Source organism: Thalassophryne amazonica, chromosome 5 (assembly GCF_902500255.1).
Source record: "Thalassophryne amazonica chromosome 5, fThaAma1.1, whole genome shotgun sequence".
Classification (NCBI taxonomy): Eukaryota; Metazoa; Chordata; class Actinopteri; order Batrachoidiformes; family Batrachoididae; genus Thalassophryne; species Thalassophryne amazonica.
The window spans coordinates 125,588,995-125,602,889 of record NC_047107.1 but is presented as its reverse complement, the minus strand read 5'-3'; the positions used below and the strand labels follow the sequence as shown (position 1 = coordinate 125,602,889).

The 13,895-nt window shown below is 42.9% G+C and overlaps 1 protein-coding gene across 3 annotated transcripts in view; it reads left to right on the top strand.

The window, feature by feature from the left end:
- Nucleotides 1–13,895, top strand: part of nsmfb (NMDA receptor synaptonuclear signaling and neuronal migration factor b) — a 165,500-nt gene that overhangs the window by 84,934 nt on the left and 66,671 nt on the right. For 2 of the 3 annotated variants that reach the window (XM_034171293.1, XM_034171291.1), the window contains 2 exons: nucleotides 7,076–7,128; nucleotides 12,044–12,136. In XM_034171293.1, coding sequence (XP_034027184.1) covers nucleotides 7,076–7,128; nucleotides 12,044–12,136 — 146 coding nt within the window. The remainder of the gene's footprint in view (nucleotides 1–7,075; nucleotides 7,129–12,043; nucleotides 12,137–13,895) is intronic. The other variant, XM_034171294.1, reaches the window with a different exon arrangement.

The following is a 13,895-nucleotide window of genomic DNA, read 5'->3' as shown; positions in this document are numbered from 1 at the left end:
CATTCCACATTTTAGGTGCCACCACCTCGAAAGCACAGTCTCCCCTGTCTTCAGTCTTGTCCTAGGCACAACCAATAGGCCCAGGTCCGAAGACCTCAGAGACCTACTTGTCACATATGGATGTAATAGCTCGGTGATATAAGATGGCATTTGACCATGCAGAGCTCTAAAAGTCAGTACTAGAATTTTAAATTGGAGTCTGAAATGGATGGGGAGCCAGTGTAAGGAGGAGAGGATTGGGGTTATATGTGACCTCTTTGATGACCTCGTCAGCAGCCTCGCAGCCGCATTCTGAACCGTTTGTAAGCGGTCCAAAGAGGACTTGCTAAGGCTAAAAAATAGAGAGTTACAGTAATCCAAACGTGATGACACAAATGCATGAATGATCATCTCCATCTCCGCCCGAGACACAATGCTGCGCAGACGGGCAATATTGCGCAAATGGAAAAAACAAGACTGTGCCAGGCAGGTAACATACGCGTCAAAATTGAGGGAGTGATCGAACGTAACACCCAAGTTCCTCACTGCTGAGCGAACAAAAGGGGCCAGAGAACCAAGATTCCCAACCACAGTGGGAACAAACTTGTCAGGGGCACAAACAAGGACCTCAGTCTTTGCTATATTTAAGGACAAATAGTTGGCCGCCATCCAGTCACCAATAACCTCAACACAGTTCTGAAGAGCAGATACCCTAGAGACCGTTTGAGGAGTGAATGAGATGTACAGCTGGATGTCATCCGCATAACAGTGGTAGGAGACATCTTTAAAACTACTCAAGACATGACCAAGTGGGAGCAAATATAGCGCAAACAATATAGGTCCCAGAACAGAACACTGAGGCACACCACAGGATAGCATGGCAGAGGAGGCCATAAATTTACCAGCAGCAACAGTGAAAGTCCTGTGTGAAAGATAAGACAAAAACCAGTCCAGAGCAGACCCAGAAATGCCCACCCAAGTCCTTAGTCTCTCAAATAAGACTCCATGATCCACCGTGTCAAAAGCTGCAGAGAGATCCAAAAGGACAAGCACAGAATATTCACCTGCATCTCTACGCATTAAAATATCATTTGAAACTCTGAGAAGGGCAGTTTCTGTAGAGTGCAAGTGGCGGAGCAGTGATCTATTTATTATCAATAAGACAACCGGGACGATATCAAGTGGGCAGGAGGAAGGTTTCAATCTGTCCACCAGACAAGTGAGCTCTTTCAGTGATATAGGTTTAAAACTATCCAGAACTGATGGCCGGGTAAGATAGGGAACAGAAGAAGAAAGAGAGGGATTAATATTTGCCCTGATATCACAAATTTTGCTGATTAAAAAAAAAAGGACAAAAAATTGTCACAGTCTTCATTTGACTGAATGATAGCAGCAGGAGATGCAGGTGTAACAATGTCTCTGATTGTGTCAAACAAAATTTTTGGATTCCGTCGGCTGTTAGAAATTAAAGTGGAAAAATAAGCAGCCCTCACATCTTTCACCATATTATTAAAAGAGATTAAAAGCTCCTTTAAATGAAGGAGGTGGACCTGGAGCTTTATAGATTTCCACAACCGCTCCACTTTCTGACATGATCTCTTAACACTACGAAAACTGTCATTCATCCAGGGGGAGGAGTTATTCAGAGGGGCGTGTCTGGTTTTAAAAGGAGCCACTCTGTCCAAAATTGAGAGATAATGATGATTAAAAGAATTAACTAAAATATCAACGTCATCTGAACTAAACAACTCATCAAGGTTAAAAGCAGCAGAAAATACATCTGCAGTAAAATGATTAAAAATGCGAGAGCAGATCACAGGAGGAGCACACGGACAATCCAGATTAAAAAGAATACAAACATGATCAGAAATAAAAATATCCTCAGAATAAATAGACTCAATATTAAGACCCAGAGTAAAAACAAGATCTAAAACATGACCTTTGCTGTGTGTGGGGCCAGACACGTGTTGGATCAAGTTGAAAGATTCCATCAGACTGATGAATTTAGCAGCAAATTTATCAGAAGCATCATCAACATGGAAATTAAAATCACCAACAATTAAAAGTCTGGACAGCTTGAGAGTTGTAGATAAAAAATCACTAAACTCCTTGAGGAAGGAAGTGCATTGACCAGGTGGACGATATATTAAAACACAATAAAAAGGATTAGTTCTCCCAACTTTTAAAATCAGTTATTCAAAAGATGGAAATGATTCTGAACTCACACGTCGACACACAAAGCTGCTCCTACAGACCGCAGCAAGTCCGCCACCACGTCCACACAAACGCGGCGAGCTGAAGAATCGGAAATTTTTGGGACAGAGTTCAATGAGGGGGGCGTGTTCCATTTCCCTCTGCCAGGTTTCAGTTAGAAACAAAAATTCCAGGTCCTTGGAGCGAATATAATCATTCAAAATGAAAGTCTTGTTAGCAATGGAGCGTGCATTTAACAGCGCCATCCTGAGAGGAGCTGTAGCTGGATTCTCCACAGCAGACTGCCAGGGGAAGGCACACAGGACCCGCGGAGACGAACCACTTCGCCTGCAGGTTTCACACGCCAGCGGGGGGGCCACCACAGCCACGGGAAAATCAGTAAACACCTGACGGAGACAGCAGGGCCGCCGGTGATGATCCAGCGAGGGAGATGGGCCGTACATCCACACGTCTGGAGAAAGCAAGTTGATCAAACGGGATCGACGACATTTTCCCACAACTCCGCGTTTCCAGAACAGCCTCAGCCTCACCTGCACACCGGCTCTTCTCCCCCGCCTTCGTCTGTGTTCGCGGGAGCTCCTGTAGCGCTGACTGGCGCTAGCATCACCGGCTAACGGCACAAACTGAGGCCACCGAAAGAGCTCATCACCAAAAGAAGACGAGAATGAAGCCCCATAGTTCTCCATAGAAGCTCGGATATTGAGCACAGCCTGACGGTCATACACACAGCGAGCAGCAAGACCATCGTAGACCAGCAGGATGACAGTCAACAACACACACACAACAGGTACGCGGACAGCAGCGACGGTGAATCCAAACACAGGCGCCATCTTGATCACCGTCCCAAGTCCCAGCAACAAAAGTGTGACGAAGTATTTCATTTAAACATTTAAATGAACATTTAAAGTGACCCAAACATGTTATATTGTTTTAAAAAGGGCTTTGGAAAGTAACAAAACAAAGTCATATTGATTCAAATGATCAATGTTTTATGACCTGTTACATTAACAAAACTGTACTTTGCTTTTTATATCCTGTTACTTTTGTCAGGGCATTTAGTCATTGGTGGACGTTACAGTGATATGCATTTACACCTTACATGTACTGATTATAAATTTACACTAAACTGTAGCATGCCTATCTAGCAGAACAGTTAGCTCAGTGGGATAAGGAATTGGACTTCAGATATGTTGACCTGAGTTTGAATCCCAGCTGTGCTCCCCATCTGTGTCTTTGAACAAGACACTTCATCTGCATTGTCCCAGTCTACGTAACTATATATGGGTGCCAGCCTTTGCTGGGGAAGTAACCTGCAATGGACTGGTAACCTGTCCAGGATCTAGTAACTTCAGTGGCGGCTGCTGGTCTTATAAAGAAGGGAAGCTCATTGTCAGCTTACTTCATAAAATTTCTCAGTTTATTTATATGTAAATTCTGCCCTCCGTTCCATCCATCCATCCATCCATTTTCTTCCGCTTTATCCGGAGTCGGGTTGCGGGGGCAGCAGCTCAAGCAAAGCCGCCCAGACCTCCCGATCCACACACACCTCCCCCAGCTCCTCCGGGGGAACCCCAAGGCGTTCCCAAGCCAGCCGAGAGACATAGTCCCTCCAGCATGTCCTGGGTCTTCCCCGGGGCCTCCTCCCAATGGGACGCGCCCGGAACACCTCTCCAGCGAGGCGTCCAGGGGGCATCCAGAAAAGATGCCCGAGCCACCTCAACTGGCTCCTTTCGATGTGGAGGAGCAGCTCGACTCCGAGCTCCTCCCGAGTGACAGAGCTCCTCACCTTATCTCTAAGGCAGCCCCCAGCCACCCTGCGGAGGAAACTCATCTCGGCCGCTTGTACTCGCAATCTCGTTCCTTCGGTCATGAGCCAAATCTCATGACCATAGGTGAGGATCGGAACGTAGATCGATCGGTAAATCAAGAGCTTTGACCCCCTACTCAGCTCTCTCTTCACCACGATGGTCCGATACAGTGACCACATCACTGCAGATGCTGCACCGATCCGTCTGTCAATCTCACGCTCCAACCTGCTAGAGTGCTAACAGGGACTAGAAGGAGAGAGCATATCTCACCCATATTGGCCTCTCTTCATTGGCTTCCTGTTAATTCTAGAATAGAATTTAAAATTCTTCTTCTTACTTATAAGGTTTTGAATAATCAGGTCCCATCTTATCTTAGGGACCTCATAGTACCATATCACCCCAATAGAGCGCTTCGCTCTCAGACTGCAGGCTTACTTGTAGTTCCTAGGGTTTGTAAGAGTAGAATGGGAGGCAGAGCCTTCAGCTTTCAGGCTCCTCTCCTGTGGAACCAGCTCCCAATTCAGATCAGGAGACAGACACCCCTCTCTACTTTTAAGATTAGGCTTAAAACGTTCCTTTTTTGCTAAAGCTTATAGTTAGGGCTGGATCAGGTGACCCTGAACCATCCCTTAGTTATGCTGCTATAGACTTAGACTGCTGGGGGTTCCATGATGCACTGAGTGTTTTCTTTCTCTTTTTGCTCTGTATGCACCACTCTGCATTTAATCATTAGTGATTGATCTCTGCTCCCCTCCACAGCATGTCTTTTTCCTGGTTCTCTCCCTCAGCCCCAACCAGTCCCAGCAGAGGACTGCCCCTCCCTGAGCCTGGTTCTGCTGGAGGTTTCTTCCTGTTAAAAGGGAGTTTTTCCTTCCCACTGTTGCCAAGTGCTTGCTCACAGGGGGTCGTTTTGACCGTTGGGGTTTTTCCGTAATTATTGTATGGCCTTGCCTTACAATATAAAGCGCCTTGGGGCAACTGTTTGTTGTGATTTGGCGCTATATAAATAAAATTGATTTGATTTTGATTTGACTTGTGAACAAGACCCCGAGATACTTAAACTCCTCCTCCCTCTGTTCCTTTTCAAGAAAATGGTCTGTGACCCTGTCGTACCACATAGGCGTCTTTTCCAGCGACTTGACCAGTGTCCTCGCGATGGCCAGCAGAGCTAGGCTACTTAGATGGTCTTGGCTCCTTGTGTTGCGGGTGTAAGACTTGATGGACCAGCCTTTTTAAACAGGAGAAGCTCCTTTCTACACCCACAGATATAGCTGCAATTGTTGCTACTAATGATAACAGCTGAGGCACTGTCCAACTTCATTTCTTTTAGAAAAACCAAGAAATCACACACCTTTCCCCTGTTACCCTGTAAGTCCTGATTTGAATAAGGACTTGAAAAGTTAGACCTCAATTTCCCTGAATGAAAGTATTGGCCATAACTTTTCAGGACACTCTGGAATGCCTCCTCTGGAAACACTTTGCTCATGTCATCAAACTTCCCTGGGTTGACTAATTCTAAGAAGCGCAAGCTTTCCAAATTCAAAAAACACTGAGGAATCTGTGGAGAGAGGAGAACCTTCCAGAAGGACAACCATGTCTCCAAAATCAGGCCTGTATGGTAGAGTGGCCAGATGGATGCCACTCCTTAGTAAAAGGCACATGGCAGCCCACTTGGAGTTTGACAAAAAGCACCTGAAGGACTCTCAGACCATGAGAAACAAAATTCTCTGGTCTGATGAGCCAAAGATTGAACTCTTTGGCATCATGTTTGGAGGAAACCAGGCACCATCCTTACAGTGAATCATGGTGGTGGCAGCATCATGCTGTGGGAATTTTCCAGCAGCAGGAGCTGGGAGACTAGTCAGGGTGGAGGGAAAGATGAATGCAGCAATGTACAGAGACATCCTGGATGAAAACCTGCTCCAGAGTGCTCTTGACCTCAGACTGGGGCACGGTTCATCTTTCACCAAGACACAATATCAAAGGAGTGGCTTCAGGACAACTCTGTGAATGTCCTTGAGTGGCCCAGCCAGAGCCCAGACCTGAAACTGATTGAACATTTCTGGAGAAATCTGAAAATGGCTGTGCACCGGCGCTCCCCATCCAACCTGATGGAGCTTAAGAGGTGCTGCAAAGAGAAATGGACAAAACTGCCCAAATATAGGTGCACCAAGCTTGTGACATCATATTAAAGAAGACTTGAGTGTGTAATTTCTGCCAAAGGTGCATCAGTGCACTTGAGCAAAGTGTGTGAGTATTTATGTAAATGTGATTTCTTATTTTTTTTTATTTTAAATAAATTTGCAAAAAAAAAAAACTGTTTTCATGTTGTCATTATGGGGTATTGTGAGTAGAATTTTGAGGGGAAAAATTAATTTACTCCATTTTGAATAAGGCTGTAATACAACAAAATGTGTAAAAAGTATAGCGTTGTGAACACTTTGCAGATGGACTGTAAATCAATAATTTTAAAAAGCCTGGTGCAGTTGTGGTAAATCCTGCTCAAAGGAGTACGTCCAAAGGTCTTTGCATTGTGCAGCTCTTGCCCATTTTGTAACAACTCCTTCACTATTTTTGATGTTGTGGTCGTCTCGTAGCCACATTTAACAGCTCATAGCCACTCATGGTCCACATCGAATCCAGCTCTTGTTATAGTCTCAGGATCAGTTGCCACACCAGAAAGATAGTGAAAAATCATTGAATATTACATTCTTGTTTGTGGTCACAAGGACTTTGCATTATTTTGACTTGCATCATAATTCACTACAAATTACTCTTGACCATAATCTTGTAAGGGCCAATGGCTGTTCAGTATCCACAAAGCAAACATGGAGCAGTTGTGTGTCCTACAGCTTGACACACATGGTTAATATCACAGCTCTCACAATTTGAAAATCCGGTCTTCAGATTTAGATTTTTGACTAATCACTCATCCCGAATCCTCTGGTCACATTTTTCACCCATGAGAACATAAGATGTATCTTGTCACATTTGCTTTTTGTTGTTGGCCTGTTAGAGCTTTCCTGTCTTTGATTCCTAATCCTTGAATCTCCCTGTCTTATGCACATTGGTAGAAATTTCCGGAAACATCTTCGGATGGTGGGAAGTCGCAGGATGAAGGCTCAGAGTAAGTCGTTTGGTGTGTGTGTGTGCGTGCGTGCACGTGTTGTCAGTGCTGTGTTTGCTGCATTTGGTCCAAATTGGGTTGAAATTCAAATGTTTATGTTTATCTTTGCCATAGTTTTTTTTTTTTAAATGGTCAACTTTGTTGACCTACAAAGTTTTGCAGACATGACCTCAGACCCATTAATTGACTTCTGACAAATTTGACTTCAATTGGGCAATCACTGTACCCACCTTCATGTGTGTGGCAAGTTTGGTGCAAATCAGAGTGAAAAACATCAATTTTGATCTTTAACCACAATGAACTTGACACAAATGATTATTACCCTTCAACAAATTTTACCTCACTTTGGCAGTTCGAGAATACACATCCAAAATGTGTATGTGCGCCAAATGTGGTGCTAGTTGGAATGGAAAAACTTCAGTTTTTCCAGACCTTTGACCCAATGACCTTGACCACAGTGATTGACTTTTTTGTAAATGTGATACCACTTGAAATTTTTCAAACCCACCTACATATACGAGGTCTGTCAATAAAGTATCGGACCTTTTTATTTTTTTCAAAAACTATATGGATTTGAATCATGTGTGATTACATCAGACAAGCTTGAACCCTCGTGAGCATGTGAGTTTTTTTCACACCTGTCGGTTACGTCATTCGCCTGTGGGCTGGCTTTGAGTGAGGAGTGGTCCACCCCTCCTGTCGCAGTCTCTTTGTCTGAGAACTTCCTGAAAGACTGGCGCTTTGCTTGATCAAATTTTTTTCAAAAACTGAGAGGCACATCGAAGTGGACACCATTCGAAAAATTCAACTGGTTTTCGGTGAAAATTTTAACGGCTGATGAGAGATTATGGCGTGATGCCCCATTCCTACCAGGCTGCTCAAGGAAGCCCTACCATTATTTAATGCTTCGATCTTAAATATGATCAATCTATCTTTATTAGTTGGCTATGTACCACAGGCTTTTAAGGTGGCAGTAATTAAACCATTACTTAAAAAGCCATCCATTGACCCAGCTATCTTAGCTAATTATAGGCCAATCTCCAACCTTCCTTTTCTCTCAAAAATTCTTGAAAGGGTAGTTGTAAAACAGCTAACTGATCATCTGCAGAGGAATGGTCTATTTGAAGAGTTTCAGTCAGGTTTTAGAATTCATCATAGTACAGAAACAGCATTAGTGAAGGTTACAAATGATCTTATTATGGCCTCAGACAGTGGACTCATCTCTGTGCTTGTTCTGTTAGACCTCAGTGCTGCTTTTGATACTGTTGACCATAAAATTTTATTACAGAGATTAGAGCATGCCATAGGTATTAAAGGCACTGCGCTGCGGTGGTTTGAATAATATTTATCTAATAGATTACAATTTGTTCATGTAAATGGGGAATCTTCTTCACAGACTAAGGTTAATTATGGAGTTCCACAAGGTTCTGTGCTAGGACCAATTTTATTCACTTTATACATGCTTCCCTTAGGCAGTATTAGACGGCATTGCTTAAATTTTCATTGTTACGCAGATGATACCCAGCTTTATCTATCCATGAAGCCAGAGGACACACACCAATTAGCTAAACTCCAGGATTGTCTTACAGACATAAGGACATGGATGACCTCTAATTTCCTGCTTTTAAACTCAGATAAAACTGAAGTTATTGTACTTGGCCCCACAAATCTTAGAAACATGGTGTCTAACCAGATCCTTACTCTGGATGGCATTACCCTGACCTCTAGTAATACTGTGAGAAATCTTGGAGTCATTTTTGATCAGGATATGTCATTCAAAGCGCATATTAAACAAATATGTAAGACTGCTTTTTTGCATTTACGCAATATCTCTAAAATTAGAAAGGTCTTGTCTCAGAGTGATGCTGAAAAACTAATTCATGCATTTATTTCCTCTAGGCTGGACTATTGTAATTCATTATTATCAGGTTGTCCTAAAAGTTCCCTGAAAAGCCTTCAGTTAATTCAAAAGGCTGCAGCTAGAATACTGACGGGGACTAGAAGGAGAGAGCATATCTCACCCATATTGGCCTCTCTTCATTGGCTTCCTGTTAATTCTAGAATAGAATTTAAAATTCTTCTTCTTACTTATAAGGTTTTGAATAATCAGGTCCCATCTTATCTTAGGGACCTCATAGTACCATATCACCCCAATAGAGCGCTTCGCTCTCAGACTGCAGGCTTACTTGTAGTTCCTAGGGTTTGTAAGAGTAGAATGGGAGGCAGAGCCTTCAGCTTTCAGGCTCCTCTCCTGTGGAACCAGCTCCCAATTCGAATCAGGGAGACAGACACCCTCTCTACTTTTAAGATTAGGCTTAAAACTTTCCTTTTTGCTAAAGCTTATAGTTAGGGCTGGATCAGGTGACCCTGAACCATCCCTTAGTTATGCTGCTATAGACTTAGACTGCTGGGGGGTTCCCATGATGCACTGAGTGTTTCTTTCTCTTTTTGCTCTGTATGCACCACTCTGCATTTAATCATTAGTGATTGATCTCTGCTCCCCTCCACAGCATGTCTTTTTCCTGGTTCTCTCTCTCAGCCCCAACCAGTCCCAGCAGAAGACTGCCCCTCCCTGAGCCTGGTTCTGCTGGAGGTTTCTTCCTGTTAAAAGGGAGTTTTTCCTTCCCACTGTCGCCAAGTGCTTGCTCACAGGGGGTCGTTTTGACCATTGGGGTTTTTACGTAATTATTGTATGGCCTTGCCTTACAATATAAAGCGCCTTGGGGCAACTGTTTGTTGTGATTTGGCGCTATATAAATAAAATTGATTGAAAATTGATTGATTGATTGATGCTGTCGCTTTAAGGACTGCCCACGGAGCGGGACGTTGCGACGCGCTCTGAGCCGCTGCTGTCTGCCTGTTTCGAGCTGAAAACTTCCAAATTTAAGCCTCTGTTGACCCAGGATGTCGTGAGAGAACAGGGAACTTTCAGGAGAGGTCGGGATCAGCAGTTTATCCAGACATTCCACTGTTAAAGGTGATTTTGTAACGAAAGAAAGTGCGGATGGGTCCGCGCGTCGGGACACAGCCGGTGCAGCGCGGCGGCACAGGCAAAACACCTCCGTTGGAAGCCTTAAGGACAAGTTGGAACATGTCCAGCTGTTAAACAATTTCTCAGATACTCACTCAACTGAAAGCCATCAAAAGCTGCCTGGTTTTTACAAATGGTTATCAACACGGAGGTGTTTTTCCTGCGACGCCGGCTGTGTCCTGATGCGCGGACCCATCCGCACTTTCTTTCATTACAAAATCACCTTTAACAGTGGAATGTCCGGATAAACTGCTGATCCCGACCTCTCCTGAAAGTTCTCTGTTCTCTCACGACGTCCTGGATCAACAGAGGCTTAAATTTGGAAGTTTTCAGCCCGAAACAGGCTGACGACGGCGCCTCAGAGCGCGGTGCGACGTCCCGCTCCGTGGGCAGTCCTTAAAGCGCCAGCATCACGCCATAATCTCTCATCAGCCGTTAAAATTTTCACTGAAAACCAGTGGAATTTCCCGAATGGTGTCCACTTTGATGTGCCTCAGTTTTTGAAAAAAATTTGATCAAGCAAAGCGTCAGTCTCTCAGGAAGTTCTCAGACAAAGAGATTGCGATGGGAGGGGTCGACCACTCCTCACTCAAAGCCTGCCCACAGGAGAATGACGTAACCGACAGGCGTGAAAAAACTCACGCATGCGCACGAGGGTTCAAGGTTGGCTGATGCAATCGCACGTGATTCAAATTCATATAGTTTTTGAAAAAAATATAAAGGTACGTTAGTTTATTGACATACCTCATGTGTGTTTGTATATATATATATATATATATATATATATATATATATATATATGTGTGTATATATATATATGTATATATCAAGTTTGATGAACATCAGAATGAAAATCAAAGTCTTCGTCTTTGGCCCCAGTGGCTTTGACGTTTGCTAAACCAAACTCCTTCAGGGTTATTCTGGGGTCAACATTCATTGCACACAAGTTTGGTGAAAACTGGCCCAAACACCTACAAGGAGTAGTGGAACAGCCAAGAATGCTAACAAACGTTCAAATTACTGTATTATTTGCAATTTTTATTTATTTATTTATTTATTTATTTTTTTTACAGTCATCATGATTTGTAGCTCTGACAGTTTTTTCCACCTGTACAATAGAATAAACTTCGTCTCTTGACAGTTTCTCAACATCATTGCCAATCACTGGCCTTTGCGTAAACACTAATTAAAATGTGTATATAATATGTGTGTGTGTGTGTGTGTGTGTATGTATGTGTATATGTTTATTTATTTATTTATTTATTTCAGTTTTTAATTTTATTAGAATAGAAATTCTGTATGTACATGCAGGAGGAGGCTTTAAAAAATCCAAAAAACTTACACTTTGCTTGGTAAATTATTTACAATTGATTAATATGTGTAAAACTGAAGCACATGAAATAATCTTTGGTCTGTTGACTTGAAGAAGTCTGAGTGTTATTCTGTGACATCTACTAGTTTAAGCAACAGGTTTGTCATTGTGTCCCGCAGCAGCTTATACTCAGGGTTCTTGACATGGAGCAATATCTCCACCTGCTGGACATTTACCATTAATGCAGGTACAACAGAATTATGCCAAGAGCTCTAGTATTAAACTGGAACTCTTGGTGAAAATGACACGGCGACAGACCTGTTGCTTATAGTAGTAGATGTATTGCAACAAATGCCTGTTAAAGATTTGAAGATGTTGTTCCGCTCAGTTACTGTGTCAAAGTCAACACAACATAATGGCAAACTTTGTATCTCTGAAAATAAAAGAAATGGCCACTCAGTGGATGTTTTAATGTCTGTAGAGGATAAATCAGCAGGACTAACATAGTTAGCCTTTGCTCAGTGTGTATGCATGTGTGTGAGTGACTTTTTCTTCCCCCCCCCAAACTTTAGCAACATTTTCTGACCGTCGAGCCAAGAGTTTCAGCCGCTCGTGGAGTGACCCCACCCCTGTCAAGCCTGACTCACTGCACAACTCCAGAGACAGTGAGTTGTCGCTCTATCTTACAGCTACTACTACAACACATGCAGTTATTTCTATACTTGTGAGGCTTCATGTTATCTGAACACCTTAGCAGAGACCATGATTCCTCCCCTCCAGCTGGTGTTTCTTTGGTTTTGAATTCCATCCCTTACATTCAAAGGTGTCTCAAATCATTTCCTTAATGCTAAAACCAAGCGGTAACCTTCAGAGAGCTCAGTTGGACAGACGTTGTTCTAGCCATATGTAGACCTGTGTTCAAGTCCTAATAATGTTATCTATCATAGGTGCCTGAGTGTTGAGGACTCCAGTGGCTGGAGAAGGCCAAGGGGATCAAATCAATTTTATTTATATAGTGCCAAATCACAACAAGCCGTTGCCCAAAGGCGCTTTATATTGTAAGGCAAAAGCCATACAATAACTACAGAAAAACCCCAACGGTCAAAACGACCCCCTATGAGCAAACACTTAGCAACAGTGGGAAGGAAAAACTCCCTTTTAACAGGAAGAAACCTCCAGCAGAACCAGGCTCAGGGAGGGGCAGTCTTCTGCTGGGACTGGTTGGGGCTGAGGGAGAGAACCAGGAAAAAGACATGCTGTGGAGGGGAGCAGAGATCAGTCACTAATGATTAAATGCAGAGTGGTGCATACAGAGCAAAAAGAGAAAGAAACACTCAGTGCATCATGGGAACCCCCCAGCAGTCTAAGTCTATAGCAGCATAACTAAGGGATGGTTCAGGGTCACCTAATCCAGCCCTAACTATAAACTTTAGCAAAAAGGAAAGTCCCATTCTACTCTTACAAACCCTAGGAACTACAAGTAAGCCTGCAGTCTGAGAGCGAAGCGCTCTATTGGGGTGATATGGTACTATGAGGTCCCTAAGATAAGACGGGACCTGATTATTCAAAACCTTATAAGTAAGAAGAAGAATTTTAAATTCTATTCTAGAATTAACAGGAAGCCAATGAAGAGAGGCCAATATGGGTGAGATATGCTCTCTCCTTCTAGTCCCCGTCAGTACTCTAGCTGCAGCATTTTGAATTAACTGAAGGCTTTTCAGGGAACTTTTAGGACAACCTGATAATAATGAATTACAATAGTCCAACCTAGAGGAAATAAATGCATGAATTAGTTTTTCAGCATCACTCTGAGACAAGACCTTTCTAATTTTAGAGATATTGCGCAAATGCAAAAAAGCAGTCCTACATATTTGCTTAATATGCGCATTGAAGGACATATCCTGATCAAAAATGACTCCAAGATTTCTCACAGTATTACTAGAGGTCAGGGTAATGCCATCCAGAGTAAGGATCTGGTTAGACACCATGTTTCTAAGATTTGTGGGGCCAAGTACAATAACTTCAGTTTTATCTGAGTTTAAAAGCAGGAAATTAGAGGTCATCCATGTCTTTATGTCTGTAAGACAATCCTGCAGTTTAACTAATTGGTGTGTGTCCTCTGGCTTCATGGATAGATAAAGCTGGGTATCATCAAATCAAATCAGTTTTATTTATATAGCGCCAAATCACAACAAACAGTTGCTCCAAGGCGCTTCATATTGCAAGGTAAAGCCATACAATAATTACAGAAAAACCCCAACTGTCAAAACGATCATCTGCGTAACAATGAAAATTTAAGCAATGCTTAAACTGTCTGAGGCCATAAGAAGATCATTTGTAACCTTCACTAATGCTGTTTCTGTACTATGATGAATTCTGAAACCTGACTGCAGCAGTTGTTTATATTAGAGGTGTGGGGATGTA